The sequence below is a fragment of the Colius striatus genome, chromosome Z (assembly GCF_028858725.1).
Source record: "Colius striatus isolate bColStr4 chromosome Z, bColStr4.1.hap1, whole genome shotgun sequence".
NCBI lineage: Eukaryota > Metazoa > Chordata > Aves > Coliiformes > Coliidae > Colius > Colius striatus.
Window position 1 is genome coordinate 49,217,094 of NC_084790.1, and position 27,919 is coordinate 49,245,012.

Here is a 27,919-nt window from a genome sequence, read left to right on the forward strand (position 1 = left end):
TAGACTTCTCTTTGTTTCCCAGTTTAAGAAGTTGACATACTATTTTCATTTTGTTTTTAGTCTAGTAAGAGTAGTTAGAGTTTGTAACTTCAATTGAAACTAGAGGCACATAACTTTTTACAGAAAGAGCACCCAGATGCATGGATGTTGGGAAGCTTAAGTCTTGAATGTTGATGAGATACTATTTTGACAGCATGTGCTATTGTATTGATAAGTGGCCAGACTCATTTGACTGAATAGTCTTTTGAGGGATTTATTCAGTACATTGTGTTAGAGTGCTGCTTTCAAGTTCTGCCTGACATTTCTGTGTATTGCAATGGAGATGGTGATGTAGAAAATAACTGACGGCTGTCTGTCAAGTCTAGTGAGCAAAGGTCCCTTTGACCAGTCTCTCACTTAAAGCCAGATAGGCAGTTTCTCAAGACAGCCATTTCAGTAGATGTTAGTACAGTTCAGATGTAGTAAGGAACATAATTCTCTCAGGTCTGGGCTTTATACACAGAAAATGATTTGCATTAGAAACTTGCATCTAGTTGAATGGAATAGAGGTGCCTAAAATGTGAATATGGAGCTTCTCTCTCATTCCTAAGCCTAGGAAGTATGTGGAAGAAGTGCTTAAGAATTGTATCACTGAAGTTAATGATCTCTGAAGCAAGAAAAGAATATATTCACTTCAGATATTTGAATATTTGATAACTATATAATTAATTAGAGGGTGAATAATTGTTTAAATCGTTGATTCAATCATAGTCATTATTCGAGAACAGAGTACCTAATTAAGCAACTGGTTGAAAAGATAATCTTGCAGTTAAATGAATGTATAGATTTCAAGAATTTGAGGTCATCTTCAGCTTCTAATAGGGTTATGTAATTTTGAAGAACCCACTTGCAATTAATTTGATAAAGTGTAATATTGTGGGCTGAAGAGGACAGGTCTTTAATCATCAAAATTTTGTAAACATTAGGGAAAAGTGATTTTCTTGCCTGCTTTTGACATAGATTAAATAATGCTAAAGCTTGCAATTGGGTCTTAAAATAGCAAACCATTATTTTATTTAAAACAAACTTGGATTCTTAAAATAGCAATTATTTAAGATACTTAGAAGAGTTGTTTCTATTTCAGAGAGTGAGTCTGGCAGTGAAAGTGAGAAGCAAGATGAGGAGGAAGGCAGCAGTGTTGACACTAGTGGGAGTTCCACTTCCAGTGAAGAATCAAGTGACAGTGAATCAGACAGCAAAGAAAGTACTGCAAAGAAAACATCTAGAGCTGCCAATGAAAGGTAGGTATATTTGTATGGTTTTACTTTTTTGTGTTAAAGCACTCTTCCGGTAAACAGTCTTCTAAGCCTTTAATTAGGCTTTTTTTGTAGTATGTTGGCCAAGGAGCAATGTCTCCTGTATCAGCATATGCCTGTAACATTCAGTGTATGAACTGGGTTCATATTTTCATTAATCAGACTATTCTTATGTTTGGAATTAATTTCTGACTTCAGTAAAATCTTGGGTGGCTTTTCAAAAATTGATGTAACCTTGGGAGGCTGAATAAGTAATCAAATAGTTGTGTGAAACACTTAATTACCTTTTGCAGCAATTTTGCTGAGAGCTAAAATTAAATCCTTCAATACTTTGCCATTATGTAACTAAGACAATTGATTTTTCTAAATAATGTTATATTAAAAGGATTATGATCCAAATAGTAGAGGCAAGGGCTGTGAAGGGAAACGGTCATAAGATATTTAAGTGCTAGCACTTTTTAAGATTGCTCATTATCAACAGCATTATCGTGTATTAAAGTATCATTAAAATTTTGAATAATTGGGGCTAATACCTTGAATTGTATGAATCTGTTTCTTCCACTGCTGTCAGCAAGTGGCCTCTGCAGACATGATCACCCTTTACTCTGTAGTCTGCTGCCAGCTCACTTGATGAGTTTGCAGCTCAGCTCAGTCGTGGCTGACAGCGCTGATTGGGGCGCAGTACGCACTCTGCTCCTTTTATTACAGACAGTAATTAAAGCAGCTCGCCTTGCCACTTCCATAACAAACACAGCATAATGCCCTAATTATGACTTTATTAATTTAAGTCAGGATTTAATGATTTTAAAAGTGATTTATATTGTTTTTCCTGTTCAGAACAAATGAAATCTGTAGGTTAAATTAATACAGGCTTTTCATCATCACAAAGTTAAAAAGCTAGTTACCAGTAAATTCTTTTCATTAGAATAACATCTGAAATTTTAAGCTGTAAGGTAAGCAATGATTAGCCATAAAATATGGCTGATGTACAATAAAGTAACAAATTTTAAGTCTTCAAATCTAGTTTTAGAGGTAAGCTAAAGATAAATTGTTGAAAAACAACTTCATTTATATACTGGATTCACAGTAGCTAACTTATTGATGCAACTACAGCTTCTGTTCAATGACAGTGAAAGAAATATATATAATATTGTTAGTAACTCTGATAGACACCATAAAGAAAAAACTTTATACAATATGTAGTAATGAATTTTTATATTTAGCTCCTTTACCTCCACAAGTTTTTAAATGTTGTCACATTGAAATGGATTTTTGATGGTACCTGTTTTTCATTGTGATTTTAACAGATATACTACATGAGACTGTCTTTGTGAGGTACACTATTGTATAATTTTTTGGTTTACAAGCTTCAGCTTTGCTGCTTTCAGAAAAAATGCTTTTGTCTAAAATTTGAAGAGCTGATTTCAACTTCAGTTACATGAGTAGGCATATTAGCGTAGCATAAATATCAATATTGGTTTTAAGCATTTTGATTAAATTTGATTTAGGCAATTCAGTCCTGAGAAGTTCCTGGGCGGAGGAACTCATTGCCCTAACTATTTTCCATTGCGTCACGTTACGTTTTTCAATTCCACTTTTCTTGTATTTTTCACTTTTAAAAACATTACTGTCTCAAACAGTAATGCAGTACAGTATTTTGTTTTGTATTGCTCCTAAAGCTAAGCAAAAATATATAGCAGCTTGAGTCCAGTAGCTCTCCTAGTAGTTGAGTAGTCTGACCTTGTTACCCTTCAAACACTTTAGTAACGAATTTATTGTCATGGGGAGGAAGCTGAATCAGAATTGTATGAAACATATAAAATGGTTGCCGGTAGGTCCAAGAACAGTGGGTCTTTTTTCTGTGTGCAATACTCATTTATGTGCTTCATGATAACTATTAGAAAATAATTTTCATTTCCTGCGATATTTCTAGATAGTAGTTCCCCTGAGATGAAAAGATAATCAACTAATTGGTAGTTACAGTGTGTTTAGAAGTGAACAAGTCAGATTTTATTAATATCCAGTAGCTGTTAGCACATAGCAACATAATCCAGCATTACCAGTGTGAACAGAACTTTACTATAGTGTTTCTGAAGTCGGTTAGCTGTAAGGTACTCAATATGGCCAAAGGTGTCAGAATGTAATAGCACTTCTGTATAAACTCTGTAATGATCTGAAATACTTGTATTGAAATACTATAGGTCTTATTTCTAAGCAGTTTGATTTAGAAGAATTAAGGAATAAATTCAATGCTTTGATTTTTATTTTGATTTTTTCTTTAAAGCAACATTACTTTGCAAAAGCATAACTCACCAAGATTTTGTGTAATGCTAGGTGGAATAGTCTGAAAGTTTCTTAATAAAAAAGAATGTCTGCGCTTCTTTCTGAAATGTCATAATCTTGATGCATGCAAATAATGTATTTAATATGTTCACATTTTTATTTCACTCTTTTGCTCATTTAGATTATTTGTGGTGATTTGTTGCACAATGTGATATAACAATTTTTTGTACCCTCATAGACGCTAGTACTTCTGCCATTTTTTCTGGTTTTTTTTATCCTGACTAAATACTGACTTTGAAATGTTAGCATAGGTTATGCTTAACCACATTCCTTGGGTGGTTTTACATGTCTCTTAATTTTTTTTTTTCAATACATAGTGTGTCAGAAAACATTAAAAAGAAAGCAAAAGATACCTCCAAAAAGAGAAACACATCCAATTCCTCTGATACGGAGTCCACTCCATCAGAAAAAAGTTCATCAGACTCCAAGTCAGAATCAGACTCTAAAAGTGACTCTGAGTCTGAAAAATCTGTAAGTGCTACCTCTACTAAGGTAATTTTTTTTTTTTTAACCCTGTAAAATATTAAAAGGTGTGTCTAACCATCTACATGTTTCTTTATTTGGCAATGGAGATGAGTGGTGGTTTTATGCATATCTAAAAAAATGGAATTTCTGAAAAAGTTGTTTGATCTTTTATAAGAAGACCAATCCCAAACTACTTTGGTAGTTTAAGCAAGTATAGATTATTTTATAATGAAAAGCATAGTTCCATTTTAATTTGGTTGTGTTTTTATTCCAGATAGATAAAGAATAATAAGAACTCATTATTTTACATTACAGTTGGGTGGGTGTAAGCCCAGTACATGGTTAGTTCACAAAAATAATATCCTGATTTGGGATTATTATGATATTAAAATGGGATCTTAAAGTATAACTACTACAGGACCTGGGTCTGGCAGGAAGCAAAACTTGGGAAAAAAAGAGACAGAAAGTTCATTACAGTCAAGCTGACCATACAGAGCTAAAGCTAATAGCATAAATGGATTAGTTGAGGGACTGTTTGGTAAAGTTGAAGTCTAAAAAAAATTCTGAAACTTATTTCCTGTGCATTTCTTTCTATAGATTTTATAAAAAATTTGAAGGGTAGAAGTATAGATCAGTAATTTCCATTTTAATACTAATATGTAGTTTTGAAATGCATTTTCAATTAAGTCAAGATTTTTCAGTCATCATTACTAGGCCTATTTTTTTGCCTAATAGTCAAAAAAGACATTGTTACATTTCATGCAGTTGTAGAAGCTGTCAGACAGGTATGTTTTGAGCAGTTCCACCTAGGAACTCTGACTTGTAACCTTAACTTTGAATCTACTCCTTCTACCAAGTAGAACAAAAGATGAAGTTAGACTGTAGAATTTGGGAAACAAGGGTTTGAGCATTGTTTCGTGCCCAAATACCACACTACTTAATGCATCTCTGTCAAAGTTTTTTCTAGTAGAGAAGCCAAACTGGATCTTGCAAAAAAAATGCTAGCCTAAAGCACAACAAATGTAACCTAAATCCTCTCAGAGTAAACTCTGACACTAAATGGGACCTGAATGAATCCTGTGTGCAGCCTCTCATATTAGCACAGTATTTTTTTCACCAAAAAGTAGTAAGTACTCTGCCCTGCTTATTTCTGAGCAGCCACTGCAAAACCATTTTCAAACAATAGCATCTTCATTCTGCTGCATTTGTCCATATTTATCAGGATATCAACACCCTTGTTCATGATTTCTTTCACTACAGTTATCTCAACTGTTCTGGTTCTTTCGCAGGGTATGTGAGGAATATTAGCATAAAGGAGCTTCTTACATTTTAAAACGGCAATTGAGAATATGTGAGGTCAAAAATGCTGAGTAATATGAGAACTGGAATTCCAAGAAGCTTGAGATTGCTTTGTTGAAGTCAATGGAAAGTTGTCAAGCCCTCAGATTTTAAGAGAAAAGAAAGAGCATTGCAATAGTCCTGAAGTCTTTCATGTTTAAAAAGCACCTAAAATTAAATCTGTTAGGAGCAAAACATATTTATAGGCAATTGAGAGAAGACTTGATCCGAGTCAAAGGGCAGAACTTAAAAATTTCTTAGTTTCTTAGTTTGCCACACATTATGATCTATGTTACATAGCTGGTGTTTTGGGTGGTGCTTACCATACTAAATGTTTTGTTGGGTACCCTTGCCATGTTCAGCAGAATTTTGATAACAACAGAAACATTCCAGTTACTCACTGGAGCTTGATTTGTGCACACATCTATGCATTTACTAGCATTAAAATAGATTACGAAAAAATGACGGATTATTTTTCCTGGCTGTATTATGAATGCTTTCATATTTTTTCTTTTGAAGAATCACTTTGAAAAAGCTGTTGTGTTCACTGTAATTGAGCTGCAGTGAATAGAAAGTCACTCTCTTCTACTGCAGTGCTTCATATCATTTTGAAATATGGATAGTTTAAGATGTTCAGATACATATACTGTAAGCGTAAGTACTGTGAAGCTAAAATGTAGATTTGAGGATGATGCATGTATAAGTAGGTGTCTCTACAGCGAGATTTTAAAATCAACTACTGTTGACCTCCTTATACAAGTATAATACAGTCACTCGGCTGTTAAAAACCTGATCCACTATTTAAAAAATATACAAAAACAAATTGTCTGTCTTTCTGCCTGATCTCTTTTCAAGTGCTAACACAATGGAAACAGTGGGTGATCTGTCAATGCATTTGGATTGTCAATGATGGTTTTGTATAAATATTGGGAGGATAAGAAATAAAATTCACACAGCAAAATATGATTTCATCTGCCTTTTCTCTGCAGCTCCATGGCTCATGCTGCGGTATGAAATTCTCATTTTACACACTTTGCAGGCGGAGCATATGAATTATGCATTGAGCAAGAGAAATCTCCTGCTTCAAGTCCTATATGCATTTACCAGGTTCTATCTCTATTACCAAGATGAATTGCAAATGGAGAAATGTTTGATGGAATATAGCTTAACTTCTTTATTTAGTATTCTGCTTTTCCCATAGTGGGCTCTTTTGGTAGGAAATTGTTTGGGTTATATTGTAGACTTAGTTTTAAGGAAAAAAAAAAATTTGTTTTTAATTGTCTTTATTTGGAGTGCAAAGCTTCTTTTTTCATTCAGTAAAAGTATCTGTTTTTTGCTGTCATTAGCTATTTGTTATTCCTAGAAAGCAAATCAATTTTCTTTTCTTGGAAAAACAAAATTAAAAAATAATTATATTTGTTTTAGGCAAGACCCATGTAAGTAGATTTGTTTTGTGTTTTGTACAGAATTGCACACAATTATTATATATACCTATATGTAGAAGTATACCTACAAATATGAAAATATTTATGAGTTTGTGTATACATAACATATATACACAAACATGTAAGTCCCTGAGTATTTACTTAAGCTTGACACACTTCACTGAAGAGGAAAATAAGCTGCGGTCATACCTCAACATTAGCTTTATCTTGATTTAGTTACCTTCTGTTTATACATTTCCTAGGTTGTCCTAGGTTGCAGGGTTGTTTTGGGGGCAGGATTTTTTATTATTTGGTTGGGGTTTTTTAATAGTGATTTGAGTTTTTCTACATTAAATAGTTCTACTTAAGGACAGTATTCTAATAAGTTACATAGTGGAAGTTTTTCTTGCCATACATTAACTTGATGTAACAGTTCCTGTACATTATATTAGGACAATTTTATATTAAGGATAAGAAATTATCTGGAAGAAATTTTTTCCCCATTTTGAAAGATGAATTACGTAGTGGATTCAAAATAATACTAGTCCAGAAATGCATTTGATCTTACAAAATTACAAGTTTTGTGATACATACATAATAACTACTTCAGAATGGCAAAATAAATAGCAGAAGAAACAAACTGAAGCTTACTGTTGGTGTTATTTGTGACATAGCATGTCCTATCTGAATTGTCTTCATTAAACAGATTAACAGTAAGAGAATTTCTTGGCTCTGACTCCTAATTATTTTAAACATCTTGACCAAACTCTGCTGCCATTGGCAGAGCTGAAGCATATTCAAAATTCTTAACCTAGTGCTATAGCTTCGCATGTTGTTGAGCCAGTTTTTAATGGAGAAATGCCATCTCTACTGGAATAATTGGAAAATACAGATCTTTACCTAAAATTAACATTTGAACCTTAATTGAAGTTGAAGATAGAGCTATATCTTATGGATAAGTGAGGACAGGGAATGCAAGATTATGCAAATTGAGGTGAGGTGATTTTCTTAATATATTTGCATTTTGTTAAACTCTATTCTCTTTTAGTTTGTTCTGATGTCTGAAGAGTTTGTAGTTTAGCAAAAAGGTTGTGATACATAGTTTATAATAAAAGTTCTGCAGGTCACAGCTAAACCCCTGATTCAGGGTTAAATGTTCACCAATTACTGCTATTAAAATACTTGGAATTTGTTAAAATAATTATAACCTTCATAGACATGAGTAATTCAGTACAATCTATAGCTTGTAAAGTATACTATTTATCCTTATTTCACAGATTTAAAAACAAAAGCCAAAAGAAACTTAATAGCTTGCTGATAATCACATTGGAAGAGGAAAATGAAGTCTGGTATTTGTGACCAGAATCAGGTTCTACAGCAGAGTCCTTCACTAATTCCAGACAAGGTGTATAAAGAATAGAATAACATTAGCACCATTTTAGAAATACTTTGTAACATTTCCTTTGGCCAGAGGAGTTTTATGTTTCAGATAAATCAGTGATAGTAGTGCACTAGAATACCATAGTGATAAGGACCATTGAAGTATGTTGATTTTAAAATAGCTTTTAGAGTAGTGACTTCCGTTCTTCTCTGTCAAAAGATTGTTCTCACAGAGTACCTAATGTGCCTCCATAACGATCAAATAAATGACTACTGTCTATTTGAGCCACGGATTTATTGAAAAAAAAAATTATAAGCAATGTCATTTTGGGTCAAGTCAAGCCTGATAGTCATTAACATCAACGTCTTCAAATTCCAGTCAGCTAGTTTCTTCCATGTTCTTTGGGGAACCATGGAATTTCTCCCAAAACTGGAAAAGTACAGACTGGACATTGTAAGTTTGCAACTGACTGTGAGGCTGAGTAACTAGAAGAAAGGGAATGCACTTTTCCAAAAGAGATGACATTTTATTCTATGCTGATAGTCAAAGTAAGTTATTCTAGCTGCTGAGTTTCTGAGAGGACTCCAGGCTCCTGTAGGAGTCTGTATCCTGAGTACCTGAAGAGACTGTGACAACTTGCAAGAAATACTCAAGAAATGGAGGCATAGATAGGCATGTGGAGTTTTACTGATTTATTTAGACTTATTCGTTTATTGGAAAAGGGAAAAAATAATATATGTGTGTGTATTTGGTTGTCATCTGCTGTTGAAGAGAAACAGGTAAACTAGAAAGTCCACAAAAGTGTGACTCGGAAGATTATCTATAAATTACTTGCAGTACCTTGGGTAGTGAGCAAAGTCTTAAAAGTCTAACTGCAGGTGACAAATTCTCTGAAATAATGAGAAAGCTTTCTATTTGGTGAGTGAGACAGAGAGAGAAAAGGCAGGAGTTCTTCAGCTGATCCAGATGAGGATGCTTAAGAGTGGGTAGGAATAGCATGGAGACCAACTGTCTGATGAACATCCAGTGGGTAATGTGTCCATATTCTGACTACATCCAAAGATCAATCCTTTTTACTAAACCACCCTGTTGGGAATCTGTATTGAACTGCGACACTAAATTCTGTCTTGAATCATCACTGTCTAGACATGTTCCATGAGAATGACTAGCACTCACTAGATTTGTTTAGAGCTTTTTATTTAGCTGTATTGAAACAAATTTTGTACTCTTAAGGTAGTGCCAATCCTTATTACTAAAACTCATCTTAAGGCTTAAAATTTACTTTTTATTGTACTTCTTTCTCTAAGAAAAAAACCAAACCTTTGTTATTTGTCCAGCAAATAAAATCCCAGTAGAAGACAGGACAGGATGCTATACTCCTAGATAAGTGCAAATAACAGTACTTTCTGGTTGAATGTATTTTATCCTGTTTCTCATATGGAAACATAAATCGGTTGTCTAAAGAGAAAATCTCTTCTGCTCTGTTTTAATGGTCTCAACAGAAGAATCTCAAAACTTTTGCCACCAAAAGTTTTCTTTGAGTAGCAGCGATTATTAAACAAAAACATGGACTTCAGAAGAGTAAATGTAACTCAATTGTGGAGTTTAGGTTCAGTTTACCAATTCAAAGAAATTTTTCTCAAGTGGATTTTCTGAGTGCCAAACCCTGAAAATGGATACACTTGTCTTTTATAGCAGAGAAAATACACTGCTTTATAAATGTATTAAATACTTTTGCTGATATGTTAAAATATTAAATATTCATCTCTTTTCATAGAAAGAAGAAAAACAAGTGCACGATAAAAAAGCTTCAAACAAACAAGATGTGTTTCTCTTAGATTTAGATGATTGTAAGTATCTTGATTGAAGCCTCATTTTTCCCATGGCATAAATTCAATTCAGTTAATTCAATGAATTTTAAATGTCTGAAACATTGTTTCTGTTCATTTATTGTACCAGCTTCCTGAAAAAAAATTTCTTAGACTATCAACTTATTTTTAAGGGTAATTATTATAATATTTTATTTTGTTTGTCCTATAAGTGAGGAATAGTTTAAAAATTTAGAATGTATTGGTGTGGAAAACATTTATTTTGAGAATTTTTTTATGTCTAGATTTGTTTTCTGTTAAAGTGGGCTTATTTTCTCAGATGCCAAAGGATGTTTCTTGCACATCTGTGCAACCCATGAGCTAATTGTGATGACATAAGAAGATACTAAAAATCACAACTTTGAAGGACAGATCAAAATGAAAGATAAATAGAGGGGAAAAATGAGAAAGGAGGACAAAATATTTTTTTATTTAAATAACATGGCCTATGCACCTATCAGTTTTATTTATACTTTCGTTGTTTATTTTTGAACATTAGTGTTATATATCTGAAAAGATTGTCTTCTGCTACTAAGAAACATATATTTACAAGGATAAAACAATTAGATCAAGATGTAAAATCTTTTGACAAATAATGAGAATAGTTAATTGTCCTTCCCAGCATTTTAATTTTATTTAAAAATCAATTGCCTTTTTACTTCTAGTCTATCCTGTGACAACTCCTGTGGCAGCTCCTACAGCAGCTGTTTTATCCACAAGTTTAACAGCAGACCTAGAAGGATTATGTCTGTCGAATTCATCAGTTATTGATGTAAGTAGCCTTTAAAAGTGGGAATGGGAATGTTTTGATTTAACCATTTAATGTGTTTTTACGTAGTCATTAAAGTGATTTTTTTAAAAAATACTTTCACCTTCCTGTATAACTAAAATTTCATGCATGCACTCTGATAGCTTTTTTTCATCTATAATATTTACATTCCAAAACATGGAGAACAGTATGAGTATTGCATGTCTGAGAGGACACCTTCAAGGATTTTTAACCTTCTCTTTCAATCTGTCTTTTTCTCTGCCTCAAGGAAACTTTAATATACAACTTACGTATCCAAACTATACAGATCTTTCAAATAATCTAGTTAAAAAAGAAAAGAAAAACACATACTTCTTAATCTTCAGCCTGTTTGTTTCCCATATATGTCTCCAATTATGACTTTTTGCTACTTGGAAGTAATTTTTCATGAGTATACAAAGCATAGCTCCTGGATGCAAGTAAAAAGGGTATAGATTTACCATCAGCAGTGTATGAGTATGTGTCATGACTCATTCTGTTAATGCTTTCTGCTTTGTACCACTTCCCATTAGGGAGCCTGAAAACTATAGGTATAATTAAGGTTAGCAAACTCATGGAAGTAGAGGGCATTGCTTTGTTGGAGAAAAGGATAGTAGTTTGTGTTCTTCTTCTATGGTTGTTTTTTTTAGTAATTTTGTGTGTCCAATTTAAGTCTGTGGTTTTATAGGGAATTACAGCACTACAAGATGGGATACTTAACCATGTCATAGTAGACAGGACTGACCAGAAAAAAATACCAGAGGCACAGTAATTTTTCATGTAGAACCTACAATGCAACTTCAGTAATGACTGGTAAAGTGCCTTGTGTTGGGTTTGGGAGCAATGCTTTTGCAAAATCAAGTACTTTTTGCATAAAGGAGCTGTAGAGCTAATTTGACTCAAAAAACCAAAATCTTAGTTGATGATTTCAGTTTTGTTTTTACAGGCTTTAAAATTTGGTATTGAGAAGATAGGCTTTAAGATAATGTATTGGATATTAGCCTTAAGAAGAATGTAGTAAAATTTAAATTTCAAGCAGGGCAATAAGAACCTGTGGACATGCAGGCACTTTACCTGACGCATAGTTGTTCACATGACACAGTCTGAAAACACCAGAAATTCCCTTCTGAGTTATTTTGCAGTGCAGTATGCAGCTAGGTGGCAAGCCTGACTTCAGCTACAACTGTGCTATTATTTCTGTGACTGCAATCCCACTACTGCCTCTTTGCCATCTTTCCTGTCCTGGGCGGCTCAAAATACAGGTGCTCATCTGTTCACCTGCTTCTGGGTTAGCCTAAGAATGGCTCTGGTGTCTTTGCTTTACTTCAGACTAAAAATCTTTCAGAGTGTTACAGGTAGCAATCAGTAATGTCAGATGCTTGAGAACAACTCCTGTTAGCCAGTGTCTTGAGTCCTTTCCTCATCTACAGTATATGAACACATGTTACACTCTCATGTTTGTGGTTACATTCGTTATGATTACAGCTATTGTTTACTGAATTTATTTCCCCTATTCTTCAGAAGGTAGCTGCAATGAAATAGAGGTTTTAGAAGGAGCTATAAGGTGTAAGGTAATTAGGGGAAGAAGTTCTGCATGAAAAAGTTGATTCTGCAAAATACCTCTTTCTTGGTACTACTGGCTTCCTGGTAGAACATGTAACCAACAAAAAAGCTGGAACATTTCCTCATACTCCCTGCTCTGGAAACAATTCAAATCACATAGGAACTACTTGTTGCTACCTGGGTAGTGACTACATATTTTGAGCTGTGTTCTGTTTTCAAATCTAATCTCAACTCTCATTGCTGTTGATAGTAATTGCAGATGTACTTGAACTCCTTTGAGGTCCCTGAGTTTTGTGCACTAGGAAGCAGCAACATTTAAACACTAAGGTTAAAAACTTCTTTCAAATGATATCTATATATTGTACAAAGTCTTGTTGGCAGGTAGTTAAAGAACTATTGGCAGGTGTTGTTCAACACCTTTAGATATTTTTCTAAAAATGAAAATACAAAAATAGCTTTTAACATTTCCTGTGGTGTGGTGGTTTAATCCCAACTGGCAAATAAGCGCCATGCAGCCACTTGTTCACTTCTCCCTGATGGGACGAGGGAGAGAATCAGAAGGGTAAAGTTGGGAAAACTCATAGTCTGAGATAAAGACAGTTTAATAGGTAAAGCAAAAGCCTCGCTCACAAGCAAAGCCAAACAAGAATTGATTCCCCACTTCCCATCGTCAGGCAGGTGTTCAGCCATCTCCAGGACAGCAGGTCTCCAGCATGCACAATGGTTACTTGGGAAGACAAGCATCATCGCTCCAAACATGCCCCACTTCCTCCTCCTTCTCTCAGCTTTATACACTAAGCATGATGCCATATGGTATGGAATATCCGTGTGGTCAGTTGGGTTCAACTGTCCTGGCTGTGTCACATCTGAACTTTTTTGCACCCCCAGCCCACTCACTGGTAAGGTGGTGCAAGAGGTAGAAGAATCCTAGACTCAGTGCAAGCACTGATCAGCAGTAATGAAAACACGCCTGTTTTAGCAACACTGTTTTCAATACAAATCCTAAACATAGCCCCATTCCAGCTGAAAAAAAATTAACTCTATCCCGGCCAAAATCCAGCACATGTGGGAATGTCTATCTTAAATATTTTTTTTTAATTTGATCAATGGTAACTAATTCTAAAAATAAAGGGAATGGTTGTTATACTTCAGAAAACTTTTTCTTCCTTCACTGGGAGAGAAAACGAATTTAACTGTAGGGCACATGCCAAACCAACAGTGAGAAATTCATTTATTACTAGGCAATAGAGAGCATGGAGTAAAAATAGATAAGTACAGTATATGACCATAATATTGAAGAATTGTAGAGGCCACTTATTTTGGAGTATGTCAGGCAGTCTATTATTCAAATCAATTAGCACTAATTGTATACAACTTTTAGAAAACTTACCACTCCAAATTCATAGCTACTGAACATTACAGAAAGCATAAATACAAGAATGGTTTTACAGTAATGGTATAGGTCTCTTTAAATGTATAAAACCAAAATTTCCTTGAATATAAACCACACAATGCTTTGGCCTCCTGCTCATTTGTTTTTATGATTCACGTTTACATGTAGTATATATTCCCCTCATATAAACACACACAGACATATTATGGTTTGTTCCATGAAAAATAAAATTCTTTAGTAATTCTTGGATAACTTTCTTCCACATGGATGCAAAACACAGTAAATCCCTGTGCATGCTTCTGCCCTTATACATGTAGTACATCTTCAGGTGTCTCAACTGAACCAGGTAGCTGAGGTTGCCAGTGGCCTCTATGGGGTTTTCTGGAGTGTGCATGCAAGAGAAGTCAGACCTAAGTGCTTGGGGAAACTCTGCATTTGGAGTTGATTGAATTTGGGGTACATTTTGTGGCCTTGAAAGATACTTGAAGATACAGTGGCCATGAAAAATAGGAGTCAAGAGAAAGCTGCAAGCTATCAGGGTAAAGCAGTTATCTGAAAACTCTGGCAATGGGTCATGTCATTTAAAGGGAGATGTTAAAGAGAGAGAGGCAGGAACCGAAAGCCAAATTATGAAAATAAGTGAAAATTTAGGAGGAAAGTCAAGGGTGAATGAGAGAAATTCAAGCCAAAAGAAAAAAAAAAAGGGAAAAATCTCTTGTTATGGCGAGGAGGTACTATATAACTATAAAAACAGCTGATACAAGAGTTGCCATTAATTCTTGTGCATATAGAATTATGGTATAATTGTAGAAGTGATGCTACTTTACATACTAAGATGTTGTTTGAATATTCTCTTGATAGTAGCTATTACCAGTGAAATGGGGTTTTTTGTTTTGTATAACTTGGAGTTACACAGAGACTGTTTAGGAAGGGAAGAGTAAGTCATCCTGTTTTCTAGCTCATATCTTCTTCAGAACTTTTGACTGAGAACCACTTTGAGAACTTCTTTAAAGTGGTGATGCATAAAGCAGAAATAATAGCTTTTAACAAAAGTCAAGGTCGAGCTACAGACCTGTCAAACCAGGTGATAAATACGTTTAATTTCAAATTGAGCACACTTACAGAATTCCTTGAGAAACAGTAAACATGAACTTTCACAATATTCAGTTATTTCCAGAATAGGAGAACACTTTAAATGGTATATTATTTTTTAAGTTATTGAGGTCATCTTTACAGGGTAAAACTTTCTTATAGTTGAGGTTGCTTTGTCCATTTAGGTTGTTTCTAATTCCATTTTAACATGAGTTAAGATGGACTCTGAAGTATACTCTTTTCCTGAGAGAAGAACCTGGAATACAAAAATTGCAATAATGGATTATGTCATGGCCCCAGTCTAGTAGGCAGCTTGCAAAAAAGGTTAGCATAAGGTGCTTAAGATTTTGTGAAATCCCACAGTAGAGAAATGCGTAGTAGTTCTTCCAAGGACGTATTAGTGTACACTCAGCTTCAAGAGTTTTATTCTTTCAAAGCTTTGATAGCAATAATTATTCTGTAACTAGATACATTTATCATTCATATAAGCTCTGGACTGAGTTCTTACCTCAGGAGTGACTATATCAGAAGAAACATCATTAGCTTGTTAATATCATGAAAGAAATGTAGTGCAAACACTGGAGATTTGCATGTGATGGTTCAGCTAGATGCTTTCTACTCTTCTACCCCATGTTCTTGGAGTTTTTTATCAACTACCATTAGTTTTTAAATAAGTAGGTTTATATTTTTGTAAATATATCAGTTTTAAGATGCTTCTAAAATTTTTTACTCAGACCAGACATGTTTCCTTTAAATTGTTTTTCAGTGTTAGCCACATCTCTTCTACCAGGTGTTTTTGTGGTTTTGTCTTAGGATGACACAGGCTTATGTTATCCTTGATATCATTCTATTCTTTTTTATAGTTTACCATATAACTTCTTGTTTTTCAGCTCCCTATAAGAAACATCTTATGCTTTTGGTGTTTCATCACAGGAGAGCTTTCTCCTATGCACTAAGTGCTTTCATTATATACCTTCTGAAGCCCACCTTTTTAGATAAAGTTTGAAATTGGGAAGATTTGTTGGGAGGAGATGAAGGGGGAAGTGTGCCCCAAGGTAGTTTACATGTATCCTGTCCCTGAACATGTCTATGTTTTGTTTGCATTTTTGATGACACTTGCTCATTGAGCAGAGATGTTTTTGGAGTTCTGCGTAGTTTTCTCTCCAACTTTGTTTTTTAACATGGTGCTTTTTCCATGTGGACCAGTTCAAAGTATTTGCATTGTCTCTATTTTTCCCTACTCAGTGCTCTATAAGATTTGTAACTAGCATAAGGCTTAATTGAAACCAATTGTATATGGATGTGTGGGTAAGTTTGTACCTATGAAGCAAGTGAAAAGACATCATCTTAAACTTAAGTGTTAAAAAGCAGCTTTCACTTAGTGCCACCCAAAATTCAGCTATGCAGCTGATTAGATGTGACTGATGCTTCTGAGAAGGCAGCGTGGTCCAGTGGATACAGAACTGGGTGTTACATATGGAAAATGAGTTCTATTTTTGGCTTCCCACTTGCTGTGTGATCTGGAGGGAGTAACTTAATCTTTTCGTTTTCCATCTGAAAAATGAGGATAATGATGCTTGCTCACCTTGAGAAAGCACTCAGAGATCTACAAATGAATGTAGCCACTCATCAGCAGATATTAACCATTGCCAAGACAGAGGAAGGAATGAAACTGAGAGCTCCTGCATAGTTAATTTTATTTTTCTGTGTTTATATAGATTTTCTGTATGAGAGAGTGTTCTTAAATTGCCAGCAGTATGTGTGTGACATCAAATTTTAAAGTTACACTGTCACTTCAGAAACTAACTCCACATACTTTTGAAAGTTATAGCTCGAAATTAAAAAAAACCAACTAAACCTGCTGTGGCAGTAATTTCTGAAATGTCATTTCACCTTTGTTCTTTAATTAGCAATCCATTTATCAATATTAATGATGTTTATTAGTGTTCAAGCCTTAAAAATAACCATCTTAAGTTCATTAAATGCTTTACTACCTAACAAGCTCTACACTTAAGAACCTTCTACTTCTTTTCTTTTAAGTAAATTACAGAATTTAATGTAGCAGTTCAAACATCATCTGTCTTCTTAGTAAGAAATAAGTTTCTAATACAAGACACTGGCCCAACTAATAGCATACCCTGTCTGAGAAGTATAGTATATTATTACTGTGTATAATCTCATTGAATTAGTTGATTACTGTGTGGTTTAGTAATATATATTTTCCAGATTTGGTCTTTTACTTAAGTTTTAATATATATAGTATACATTAAATAAATTAAATATGTTATAAATTATATACAATGTAACATTACATAAAGTGTAATTAATTAGCAACTTGTATATTAATTTATTGCATTCTCAGAAACCAGGTCTTTAACAGTAATGCTCCTGATTCAATGCTATTTTGCTGTTTTGTTATCTTAAAGTTAGAAGGATTCAACCAATATTCAAATACTATATTTAAAAATAAAAGTGCTAACATTGCGAAGTTACAATTTCAATATTAAATCCCTATTCATAAAATATAAATTAAATTGGAGAAGTTTATTCAAAAAAAAACAAAAAATCATTTAGAAAACTGTGAGCAGACCCTTGATTTTTTTTTCTTTCCATTAAAAGTCAGTATTGCCATTAAAACTAATACAACTTTCTTCATAGTTAAATGCTTAGCTATGAGAGAATTTAAAGTAATAAGTGATATTTATTTGCAACATGAAAAATACATCTATTATGCTTGTTGAACTAGGACAGCTGTACCCAGAGTTGGTTCTAGGTGTTTAAAAACAAGCGTGTATAATGTATGGTGGTGACGATTCCATAAGTTATTCTTCAAATACGTAGTGTAGTAACGTATGTAAAACAGAGTGTGTCTGTACCTGTGGCATGCTACTTAACTCAGACAGATGAGAGAGGTAACCTAAGCTGTATTTTTGTTTTATTTTGTCAATAAAACCTGGCTCTTAAAAATTTCTCCCACATCTTTCTAAGGTAACATTTACCTCTTCACATTTTTAGCATCTATCAGACATGACGTGGGACATATTCATTGACCCTAAAAATTTTCATCAGTCTCATGCCGTGGAAGGGGGCAGCCCCAGCCAGACAAGAGGCTCATTTCAATTTTAACGGCTGTAATTAAAGGTTAATTCACTGAGTCAGGATTAACGAGAAAAGTACAAATGATAGGCAAGCAGCTGCCTTTATAATACAGGATTAGAACAATGCAATTACAATAAGAATTAGAAAAAATCAACTTCCTGAAAAGGTTCTGTAATGAATGAACTGCATTTGTCTGTTCTTAACTGTGGTACTTAAACATGAAGACTGCAGCACAGTTATGGGGGATTTTTTGTTGTAATAACACTTGATCAACAGTATGTCTAATAAGATAGTATGCCAACTACAGTGACAGCAACTGTTACATTGATAAATTTAATATTGTGCTGTACTGAAACCTTCAGGCTGACTTTTAGATGATAGTTATATGTGCTAGCCACATAGATGGCTGCTTCATACTTTAAAATTGCAGATTTGTTTCTGTTACTCCTTTACAGTTACTTATCTTAGCCACTTTCAACTAGCTTAAAATTATATAGAATTTTTAGAAAGGGCTGATATCCTCATTCATTTTCTGTGATATTCTTAACATCTTAAAAAATAGTTTTAGTTTGTAAATCAATATGTATCAGATACACTCTTAATACGTTGTTGCATTAATGTGTATGCTACAGTTGCAGTAACTGGTATAATTAATTCTTTCACAGAGTCAGATATTGTGCAGTGGCAAGAACATTGGTTGTATATGTATAAATGTGAAAACACATTGCAAAGTAAAGTTCTGATCACCTCTTCTTAGGAGTTTCCTTTAAACTAGAAGCAGCTTTGTAATAAAAAGGAAGATAGGTAACACTCTAAATAGAAGCATTGGACTACAATAATTTCTTAACTTTGAAGTAGTGAATGACTATGGCAAAATAAGTATTCAAAATCATCTCTCTATGCAAATAAGTAGTCTATACTTTCTCACTCTTGTTCTCAAAGGCTAGTTTTTAAGTCCCATTTGTTTCTGTATTCTTTTACCTTCAAAGATCCAACCTATGCAATAGCCTATTTTGAAATTTCTATGTTTACTGCTTACCTAGAACTTTCAAAGTATATGCAACCATATATGTTGGAATTTTCAAAAGATAATATTTCACAAAGACAATCAGGAGACTGCTCTGAATACTGAGGCTCCATGAAAGAACTATACATTTTTATAATTCTCTGTAGAGTTGTGCTGAAATATCATCTGGAATATTGCTGAGCATTAGTACTTTAAGACTAAAACTCCAGCTAAATTTTCTTCAAAAACAGTATTAATATGGAAATATTTTAAAGTTATTTGGTTTATGTTATACAAAGCTATAAGCACAGTACCTTTTGATAATGAATGGTGATATTAGTATAGGTTTGTTTTATCTAGCAGGAGTTGAGGAATATTTTATGTCTATACTGCAGGTGAAAAGCATATAATATGATCATAGAATCATAGAATGCTGGTATTTAGATTATTCTGGATATTTTTTGGCTAAAAAGCTGTGCCAGCATGCATTTCTAACAATATTTTGACATTAAAAGCTCCAACAAAGCTCTTTTTGGTGAGGGCAGTTGATAACTTTTCATTCATAATTAGCTCATAGAGAACCGAGAGACATTTCAGGGAAATTGAACTGTCAGTGGGTAGAAACAAGCATTTGACCTCATCACATTGAGTGGGGCCCATCATAATTTGTTCATTTGGTGCCCATCAGCCCAGCCTCATCTCTCATACGGCACCTCGCTGACCTTCCCTCTCCAATTCCACTCAGTTCAGCTTTAATTATGACTCTGCAGACCCGAAGAAATATTGCAGCTTGCTCTCAAAAACCCTGAACTGCCACTCACCAAAAGATTGGTTTTTAACAGGTAATAAATGCCCAAAGGAAATGGTGCTGTGTCCCACACAGAGTAAGGCAGCTTTTTTTTCTATTATTTTTGAAGTTTTCCTGCCTCTCAGTTGTCACTTTCCCAGTGAACATTTTATTTTATTCAGAGAGTAGTAGACCATCTCCGGTACCATAGGAATGATATGGGGTTGGCATTTGTAATCAACTTCTTGAGACTAAAAGAAAGTTTTACTTGATCAGCTAACCCAGAGTTGTATTAAAGTAGCCAGATATTAAATTAAAACTGAAAATGATGAAAAAAAAAGCTTATTTTTTTTAACCTGTTATTTTTTCAACCTATTGTTGCTGAAAAGCCCTGAAACTTAGTCTGAAACGTGCAAACTGTTTTTCTTCTGTGATAAGGAAACTAACTGAGATTCTCTTTACATTGTTGGCAAATTTTATTGAAATGATAATCATAATGTGAGCAATTTAGCTGTGTGACACCTGCAGAGAAGCTGTGGCTTGCCAGCTTGCTGGCAAGTATTATTTAATAGTTTTGCCAAGTAAACTGTTAGCAAGCATAAGACATGTGGGAAGAAAACAGAAATTGCTGCTAATTTTACATGTGTACTTTAATCTTAAAAAAAACGTTCCCATTAATTTCTGAGCAAATAAAAATATTCAGAACTACAGTACTAGAGAGTGTATCCTTGTGGTGAATGTTAAACTGTCAGCAGGATTTTCAGGTCATTTGACAAAAAGGATACAGGTGCAGTAGCTAGCAGTGAAGGTGACTGCTAGTTTCATCAATCACTTTGCCTTTCTTTAAGTTGATACATAATGGACCCCTTCAATCAGCTTCCTTGTTCTTTGTCACTTGTTTAGGAAGAAGAAAAAAGGGTGGAAGGGCTAGACTTTAAAGTCAAGGTTATAAAATGAATTGTTAGTTATTTACACAGGGTAAGGAGGATAAGTCATTGTGAGGAGGGGCTCTTCATAAAATGTCGAGTTTGTCAATGGGTGATAATATGCAGTTTGAAGCTTCGTGCAGACCTTGGACGGTGACAGTAGTTGTCAAAGCAATGATTTTGAACAAGAATTTAAAATTAAGACATTTTGTAGTGACAGAGACAAGACGTGTGCCAGAAAATGTGCTAATCAGTGTTCACGTTATTTTCAAAGGGTCACAGTAAATGGTGATCATATGACAAAGTTTGTTTAACTGCAAAAGCAAAATTATAATAGAAATAGAATGTGAATTTATACAGCATCTATAAGGCTGTCGGTATCATTTTCTTGCATAACGTATATTAACTGTAAGTAACAGTTCAACTTAATTACAGCTGTATACCTCACACATTACTCTTTTTTAGGGCACAGCAAGAATTTATTTTTTTTAAAAACCTGTCTATGTGATAGCTGTTTAATGAGTTACGACATTCCGTATTTGTTTGCTCAGTAGTATATATAAAACTGATAAAGTAGAAAGCTGAGCTTCATGATGTTAAGACGTTTGCATGTAATCTGCAGCACACCATTGTGAAGCCATGGTGGGTATTCTGAAGATTACACATCAGAGTAGGTAAAAAAATAATAAGCTCTTGCTAGAAATCGATAAAAATACAACTTTTCATATTCTCTACATTCAAAGAATCATGTCATTTTAGTGTATGTTTTGTAGAAGCTTCCTTCAGCTACGTCTACAGATTGTGCACAGGTGGTTTTTTATGACTGATTATAGTTTTGGGGTTTTGTACTTTTTTCTACTGAGGAATGATGCTCAAAAACCAGAGGCCCTTCTCGCTGAGAACAGCAAACAGATTTCAATATGCAGTGATGATGAGGTCTCAAAGCTGTTCTAAGTGTATTAATCACTGCTTGTTAATACAGCTAATTATTTTACACATGAGCATGTTACGATGGGCAGAAGTTGCTTTTGTTCACTTTTTTCCTAGATTATTCTGTGCTTAACTGGTGCTTGAATTGCACAAAAAGCGGAACTTCAGAGCAATGTAGAAGGAACCCTGAGATTTCTCCAGAAGATATTTGGCTGATTGGGGTAAAAAATATTTAACAGTTCCACTATCCTGAGAGTCTATAAGCCTTGAAATTAAATTCTGCTAGTTAAATGTAGATAAAAATAGGAGTAAATGCTTTTGAACTAACATAATGTCTCGACTTCTGAAACTTTTCTGGTGTTGGTTTTTTAGCTTGGCATATTTGAAAAACTAAATAACCAAGTCTTGGTTGGTGCATGTAAGACTCCCATCTTGTCTCTTTTACTTGAAGAGTTGTCATCACATGGAATGAAACACCTAATATTGAAATTATAATACTAACATTTTGTCTCAAAAAGCTAAGAATAGTTAACTTGTTTGAGAAAATAAATATTTTGTTATTGGAAGTAAAGGCTATGTGTGGAGCTAACAGAACTTGTTGAGAGGTGTTACTGCTGTTAGGGCATCCTGTGTCTTTGGTGGACCAGTAGTGTTTTGCCACACAATTTCCAGGCTAAGAGTACAAAATAAGTAAAAGGCAAGGACATTGCAGTTGTTCAAGTAAGGTCAATTGGAATGTTTTAAATTATGTCAGTACCAGACATACTGTAACATGCTCTAAAAGTCCTTACTAACAGTTGCCTGAAGGTGGAACATTTTCCATTGCTTGCCTCCAAACCTACATTAAGATTGGTTGTTTTTAACGTTGATAACTGATAAATAATTGTTTTCTCATAGCAGAATATTTAGAAATGTTTTTAGTCCTCTTATATGATAGATTCTAGAGGATATTGGAGAGACAGTTGACTCTTTAAAAACATGTTCAGCAATGTGATGATTAAATACAGTATCATCAAAGAGATTAATTTAAAAAGCTCACTTTAGTGCCAGACTTTCACCATATTTTTGCATACTTTTCTTCTGACAACTTGGTGAACAGTGGTTTAATGTATTAAGACTTAAAAAACCCTGGTTTTAGAGTCTCTCTGAATTAGTTTTGGTTGCTGTGCTGTTGATGAAAATTTTCATTTTGAACATTTCTTCACCTGGATTACAAAATGTTTCTGTCTCTATATAGCTGTGTAGAGTGTTTCTGGTCCCAAGCATCTGTGTTCTTGGTTTGAAGATGCAAAAAGAATTGGGGAAAGATATATTTGTAAGAGCTGTAAAATAGATTTTTTTATTGTGTAATGGAGTTGAGAAATTAATGGCTGTGAAAGGTTTCTGTGCTTTTTTTTTTTTTGTATTAGTTTGGAATTTTTTAATGAAAAATTTACAGAAATCATTCTGTTGTTTACACTGATGGAGTTTTGTAATAGCACTACCATTAGAACACATACATACTCCGTAAGTCATAGATTTCAACCATTATTAAATAAATAATTTGCCTTCAGTCATCAGCTGAGGTACCATGACCACAGCTACTGTGTAAATCTGCATGCTTACATTCCAGGTCTCTGTCTGTACAGTAGAGCCATTCTTTAGTAGAGATATCCATAAGGTGAGATTTGTTGTTTGTGATATGCTGTGCATGTTGTTGCTTACATTACTCTGAGCTGTATGTGGATGGGATTGAGTGGCATTTCTTCTTAATGAGTGTGAAAAGAAGTGTCTTCGTGGAGACTGAATAAGTCGTTTGATGCCACGAATTTTGTTTGAGTCCAAAGAAAAAAAGAAGTGTGCTTTTGAATTTAAACTAAGAAACTGAACGTAAATGGTTACAAGTAAACCTCTCTGTCTCTTAAAAGACTGGAAACTGTACCAGATTTTTTTTTCCTTTTCTGTTTGAGGCTGAAAAGTGAAGCTTAAGGAAATCAAAACAGAAAAGCTGCATTTTTGCAGTGGTCTCAGGACAGTTTTTGCAAACCAAGGATTATAGATGTTTTTATGTTAAAACATGTGTAAAATGAAACGAAACCTGTGAAAAACTGACATATTAATGTCGCATATGAGAAATGTATTCTAGTACATGCAAAGATTCTACACCAACATCAAGGAAGTGCTAATATAGATGTATATGTGCAATGGGTTCAGTGCTGATTTTGGAGTTTTGCCCTTGCAGATGGATTACTGTCTATTAAAATCATCCTGTAGAAGCCAAAATAACCTATTGCATTCTTCAACAAAAAACTACTGATCAAAATTCAAATATAGCTGACGTAATTTGCATTTTATTATTCATAATGTCTGTGCTAGATTTCAAATAGGCTGAGTTCACTTTGTTGTGTACATACTAACTCTCTAGTAAGTATTTTGACTCCAGACACAAGGTCCTTTTCTGAGGGAAAGTTTGAACTAGGTGCTTCTGCTGAAAGAAACCAAGATGCAGGAGTTGTACTATAACCCTAACTGTAAAATTATACCTTATAGGCAGTAGGGTTCAGTATGTTTGCATTTTAGAGGTCTTGAGAGTACTGGCTGTTGGACAAAATCAAAATTATATATTAGAAACCATTTGTAGGAACTTCTTTGAATCCATGTAGACTCCATGCCAAAATCTACTAATCCTTCCCAGCAGCAACCACTCCTTCAAATTCATACTTAGGATGCAAGGTGAGGCGGCCACCCTATTTTGTTTTTCTAACTCCTAAACTACTTCAGGTAATCCTTAGACTCTCCAGTGAGGTGGTCAGTGAAAGGGTCGAATCTCTAAATTGGAGCAAATTACTTGTTTATATATTGGGACAATGACTTTTCCTTGAAACACCCAATGACTGATGCAAAGAACTTTAAAATACCATGCTGCTTGGTGAAAGTAATACACATGCATCAGCAACCAGACAGTCAGCTTTTCCCTTCTTAGAAGCGTAGTTCAGACACAATGATAGAAAATATTGAGGTTTCTCATGCACAGGTATGAATTTCACCATTTGATTTGGTCACCATTATTTTTGAAGTTAAAACTTGGCTTGGGGATTGGGGTACAGCTTAAGTCCCTGAGGGTAGGAATTTTCTGTAAATGCAGTTAGAAGACAATTCTCCCTTGGTATCAATTTAAGCTGTTTTCATAGTCCACTGGTGATCCCAGAGTTAAGTTGAGGAGAAGAATGTGTACTTCTGAATTTTTACTGAGGTTTCTGGCCCATAATGATGACAGAAACTTCAACTCTTTTCTTCATGTTTATGTAATAACTCTGACCTTAAATCATGAGATTTTTCACATTTTAAATTCTTTCATGTGTGGCTTTTAAACAGATTTCACTAATATTTTCATTAGATTGGATTGGATTATTTGTTTGATTCATTATGCTCAGCAGCAGGAAAATGCAAAGATGCCAAATCTCAAACAATACCATGTGTTATAGTATAAAGCTTTAAGCTCTATTATACATATGAAATTCAATCTGTCTCACTGGCCCCCAGTTAGACATAAAATACAAAACAAGTGCATGTTCAGTTTCAAGTGTTTGGTTAATCTAGTATGGGATTAATAAGAGGTTTCTGCTGTTCATGAGCTCCAGGTTAAAAGCCTAATTCAGATTCCTTTGTATCATATATTTTTATGCTCTAATAAGAATACTTTTAATTGATACAGAGTTACTGGAAATCTTTGTAGTTGGTTATGTTTTAAGAGAACCATGCAAAATTCTAAGGGACATTAAAATATTGAAAACTAAGTCATTTATTATTACAGAAGAGCTTACTATCTCTAGAGTCACAGATTACCTTGAACACACTGCTTTCTGAAATGAGGATTTTATACATATTTGAGACTATACAAATATTGGAGCTAATAAACCCACAAAGAAAAAACAAAAAAAAACCCAGGGGAAAGGATTCTTTTTGGCACCATAGGTGCAGATTATAGGAAGTATAATAAAAGTGCTGTTCTGTTTGAGGTTCACCTCCAAATGATTTAAAAAGTAATGTAAGTTATTTGGAGATTTGTTTTTTTTAATTATTTTCCTTATGAGTTTTTAGAGACAAAAGTATTGTTCTATTAATGCTGAAACTCAATAAGAATTTTTGGAACTCTCTAAGGTCTGAAATTTTCTGAAACCAATACTATTTTAGTGATATGGACATTAATATGCTATTTTTCCAATAACCTTATTGACATTAATCGTTTAGGGAAATGTGGAGCCCAAAAGTTGGTGACAGTGGAAAAAAAAGGGAGTTATGACACGTTAGATGTTGAAGGATTTCCTAACAGACATGGGTTTTAGAAGGTGCTTAGTAGATGTAGAGCAGTTAAATGTGTCTTTCCTGGAGAGTTATTTCAACTGTTTTCCAGAATTTAATGTGATATCTTCAATTATCTGTACATCTAGATAAATCAGGCAAATTGAGTCATAGTATCCTGTTGATTTTCTAGACTGCAGAAAATATGAACTTGTATGCTTGGTTTCCCTTGCCCCCTATCAGAAGGATACTGGGCTAGCTTTGCAATCCATATTAACATGACTGAAGTATTCTCTAATGTTGGAATTTGCAACAGCCTTTTAAAATAATGCAAAGCAGGATGTTGACATTTTTTCTGCAATTCTTTGTTTGCTTTTTCTTACATCTGTTTTTGTTAATTATTAATTATTTATTTTCATAAAAGCTCTATACGGAAGACATTGCCTTGTGACTATGAGTAATGTGTAGCTATTAATGGAGGAAAAAAATAATGAATATACTGTTTTCTGCCAGCAGTTCTCTTTCCTTTGTTTGCCTGGTTTTCTGTCTCTTAATACTGTAAAATTCTAGTTAAGTGGCTCTCATAGCTTCAGTTGAAAGATCATGTAAATGTCACTGGACTATATGATAGCCCTTCTCCTCTTAGCTGTTGCAGAATTACTAGAGCATAGCCTTACAGTGAGAGTAAGAGAGGATATAGGTCTCACAGCTCAGTAGGTAATTCTTGGATTATGTCATGGGTATTGCCAATAGGAGGACAGTAGAAGGCCTACTTAGATTAAATGATTCAGTCCACCGCTTTAACAGAATCTAATTTAGAAGAATCTAACTATAATTATAATCATTTTTGAAAGCAAATATTTTTTCCTTTTTTTTTTTTTAATCCAAACATATATACCTTTCTGATTCAGGATCAAAAATTAATCCATGTTTATTATTACAGCATAATTGATCTGAGGATATAGCAGATATAATTTTGTGCTTAATAATAATGCTTCATTCATGAAAGTCAGTCTAGTTCTGTGTTCTGTAGTAGGTTTAATAAGCCCTGTAGTGCTTTTTATTTTATATCATGATGGAAAACAGTGTTTCGTATTAACCTATACTTAGTTATTAAGGACTTACTGAGCTGGTGCAAAAACAAGTATGTTTGTGTGCAAAGGATTCTGTGATTTGTAACTAGTCAGCCAGCTCTGTTGTCTTAAAGCCAACAACTACTGTCACTGATCTTACACTTTTCCTTTCATATGGTTAATGAATGGGGGACTTTTAAAGCAAAATCCTAATGTTATCCCTCTTGTTCTTACTTAAGAAGTAGTTTCAAAATATTTGCATCTGCTTTTAGGGTGATGGATGATTGTTCAACTTATGCCATTAGTGTAGGGACCAATCTGACTGATACCAATAGAGTGTTACCATATGATATTATTGCAGTGTCCCGGTGCTGACTTTTTAATTCCTGGTGGCAATCAGTCAAAATGGGATGGGAGGACAGTCTATATCTTAATTTTTTTTATTTATGTCACTGTAAACAGCTCTATTAACAAAAAAAAAGTTTTGCAAGTTTAATCTTAATAATCTTCACCCAAAAAACACAGACACACTATGTCATAAAATAACTATTAGTGACTAGTTTGTATCCTATAAATCTAACTTGAGTTGATAATATGGTCCATTACCAGCTAACTGCACAGAGTATTTTTCATTTTACACTCTTCAGTTACTTTTTAGTGAAGTGTTAAAAAATATGAAGCTTTTCTCCTCTCTAAAATTGCACACTGTCTGTCTGTTATTAGGGAGATAACAGCTCTTATAAATGTTTCAGTAAGCATTAAGTAGACAGTTATGTGCACTCTCATTCCACGCTTATTTGCTTACTGTAATAAACTGATAAAATATGTGTGGTTTGTCTCTGTGTATCTGCAGGCATCACAAGTCACA

The 27,919-nt window shown here is 34.1% G+C and overlaps 1 protein-coding gene across 4 annotated transcripts in view; it reads left to right on the top strand.

Moving 5' to 3' along the window:
- AP3B1 (adaptor related protein complex 3 subunit beta 1) overlaps positions 1–27,919 on the top strand; it is a 157,994-nt gene that overhangs the window by 96,997 nt on the left and 33,078 nt on the right. For 3 of the 4 annotated variants that reach the window (XM_062017754.1, XM_062017755.1, XM_062017752.1), the window contains exons 19-22: positions 1,124–1,280; positions 3,956–4,130; positions 10,024–10,096; positions 10,780–10,886. In XM_062017754.1, coding sequence (XP_061873738.1) covers positions 1,124–1,280; positions 3,956–4,130; positions 10,024–10,096; positions 10,780–10,886 — 512 coding nt within the window. The remainder of the gene's footprint in view (positions 1–1,123; positions 1,281–3,955; positions 4,131–10,023; positions 10,097–10,779; positions 10,887–27,919) is intronic. The other variant, XM_062017753.1, reaches the window with a different exon arrangement.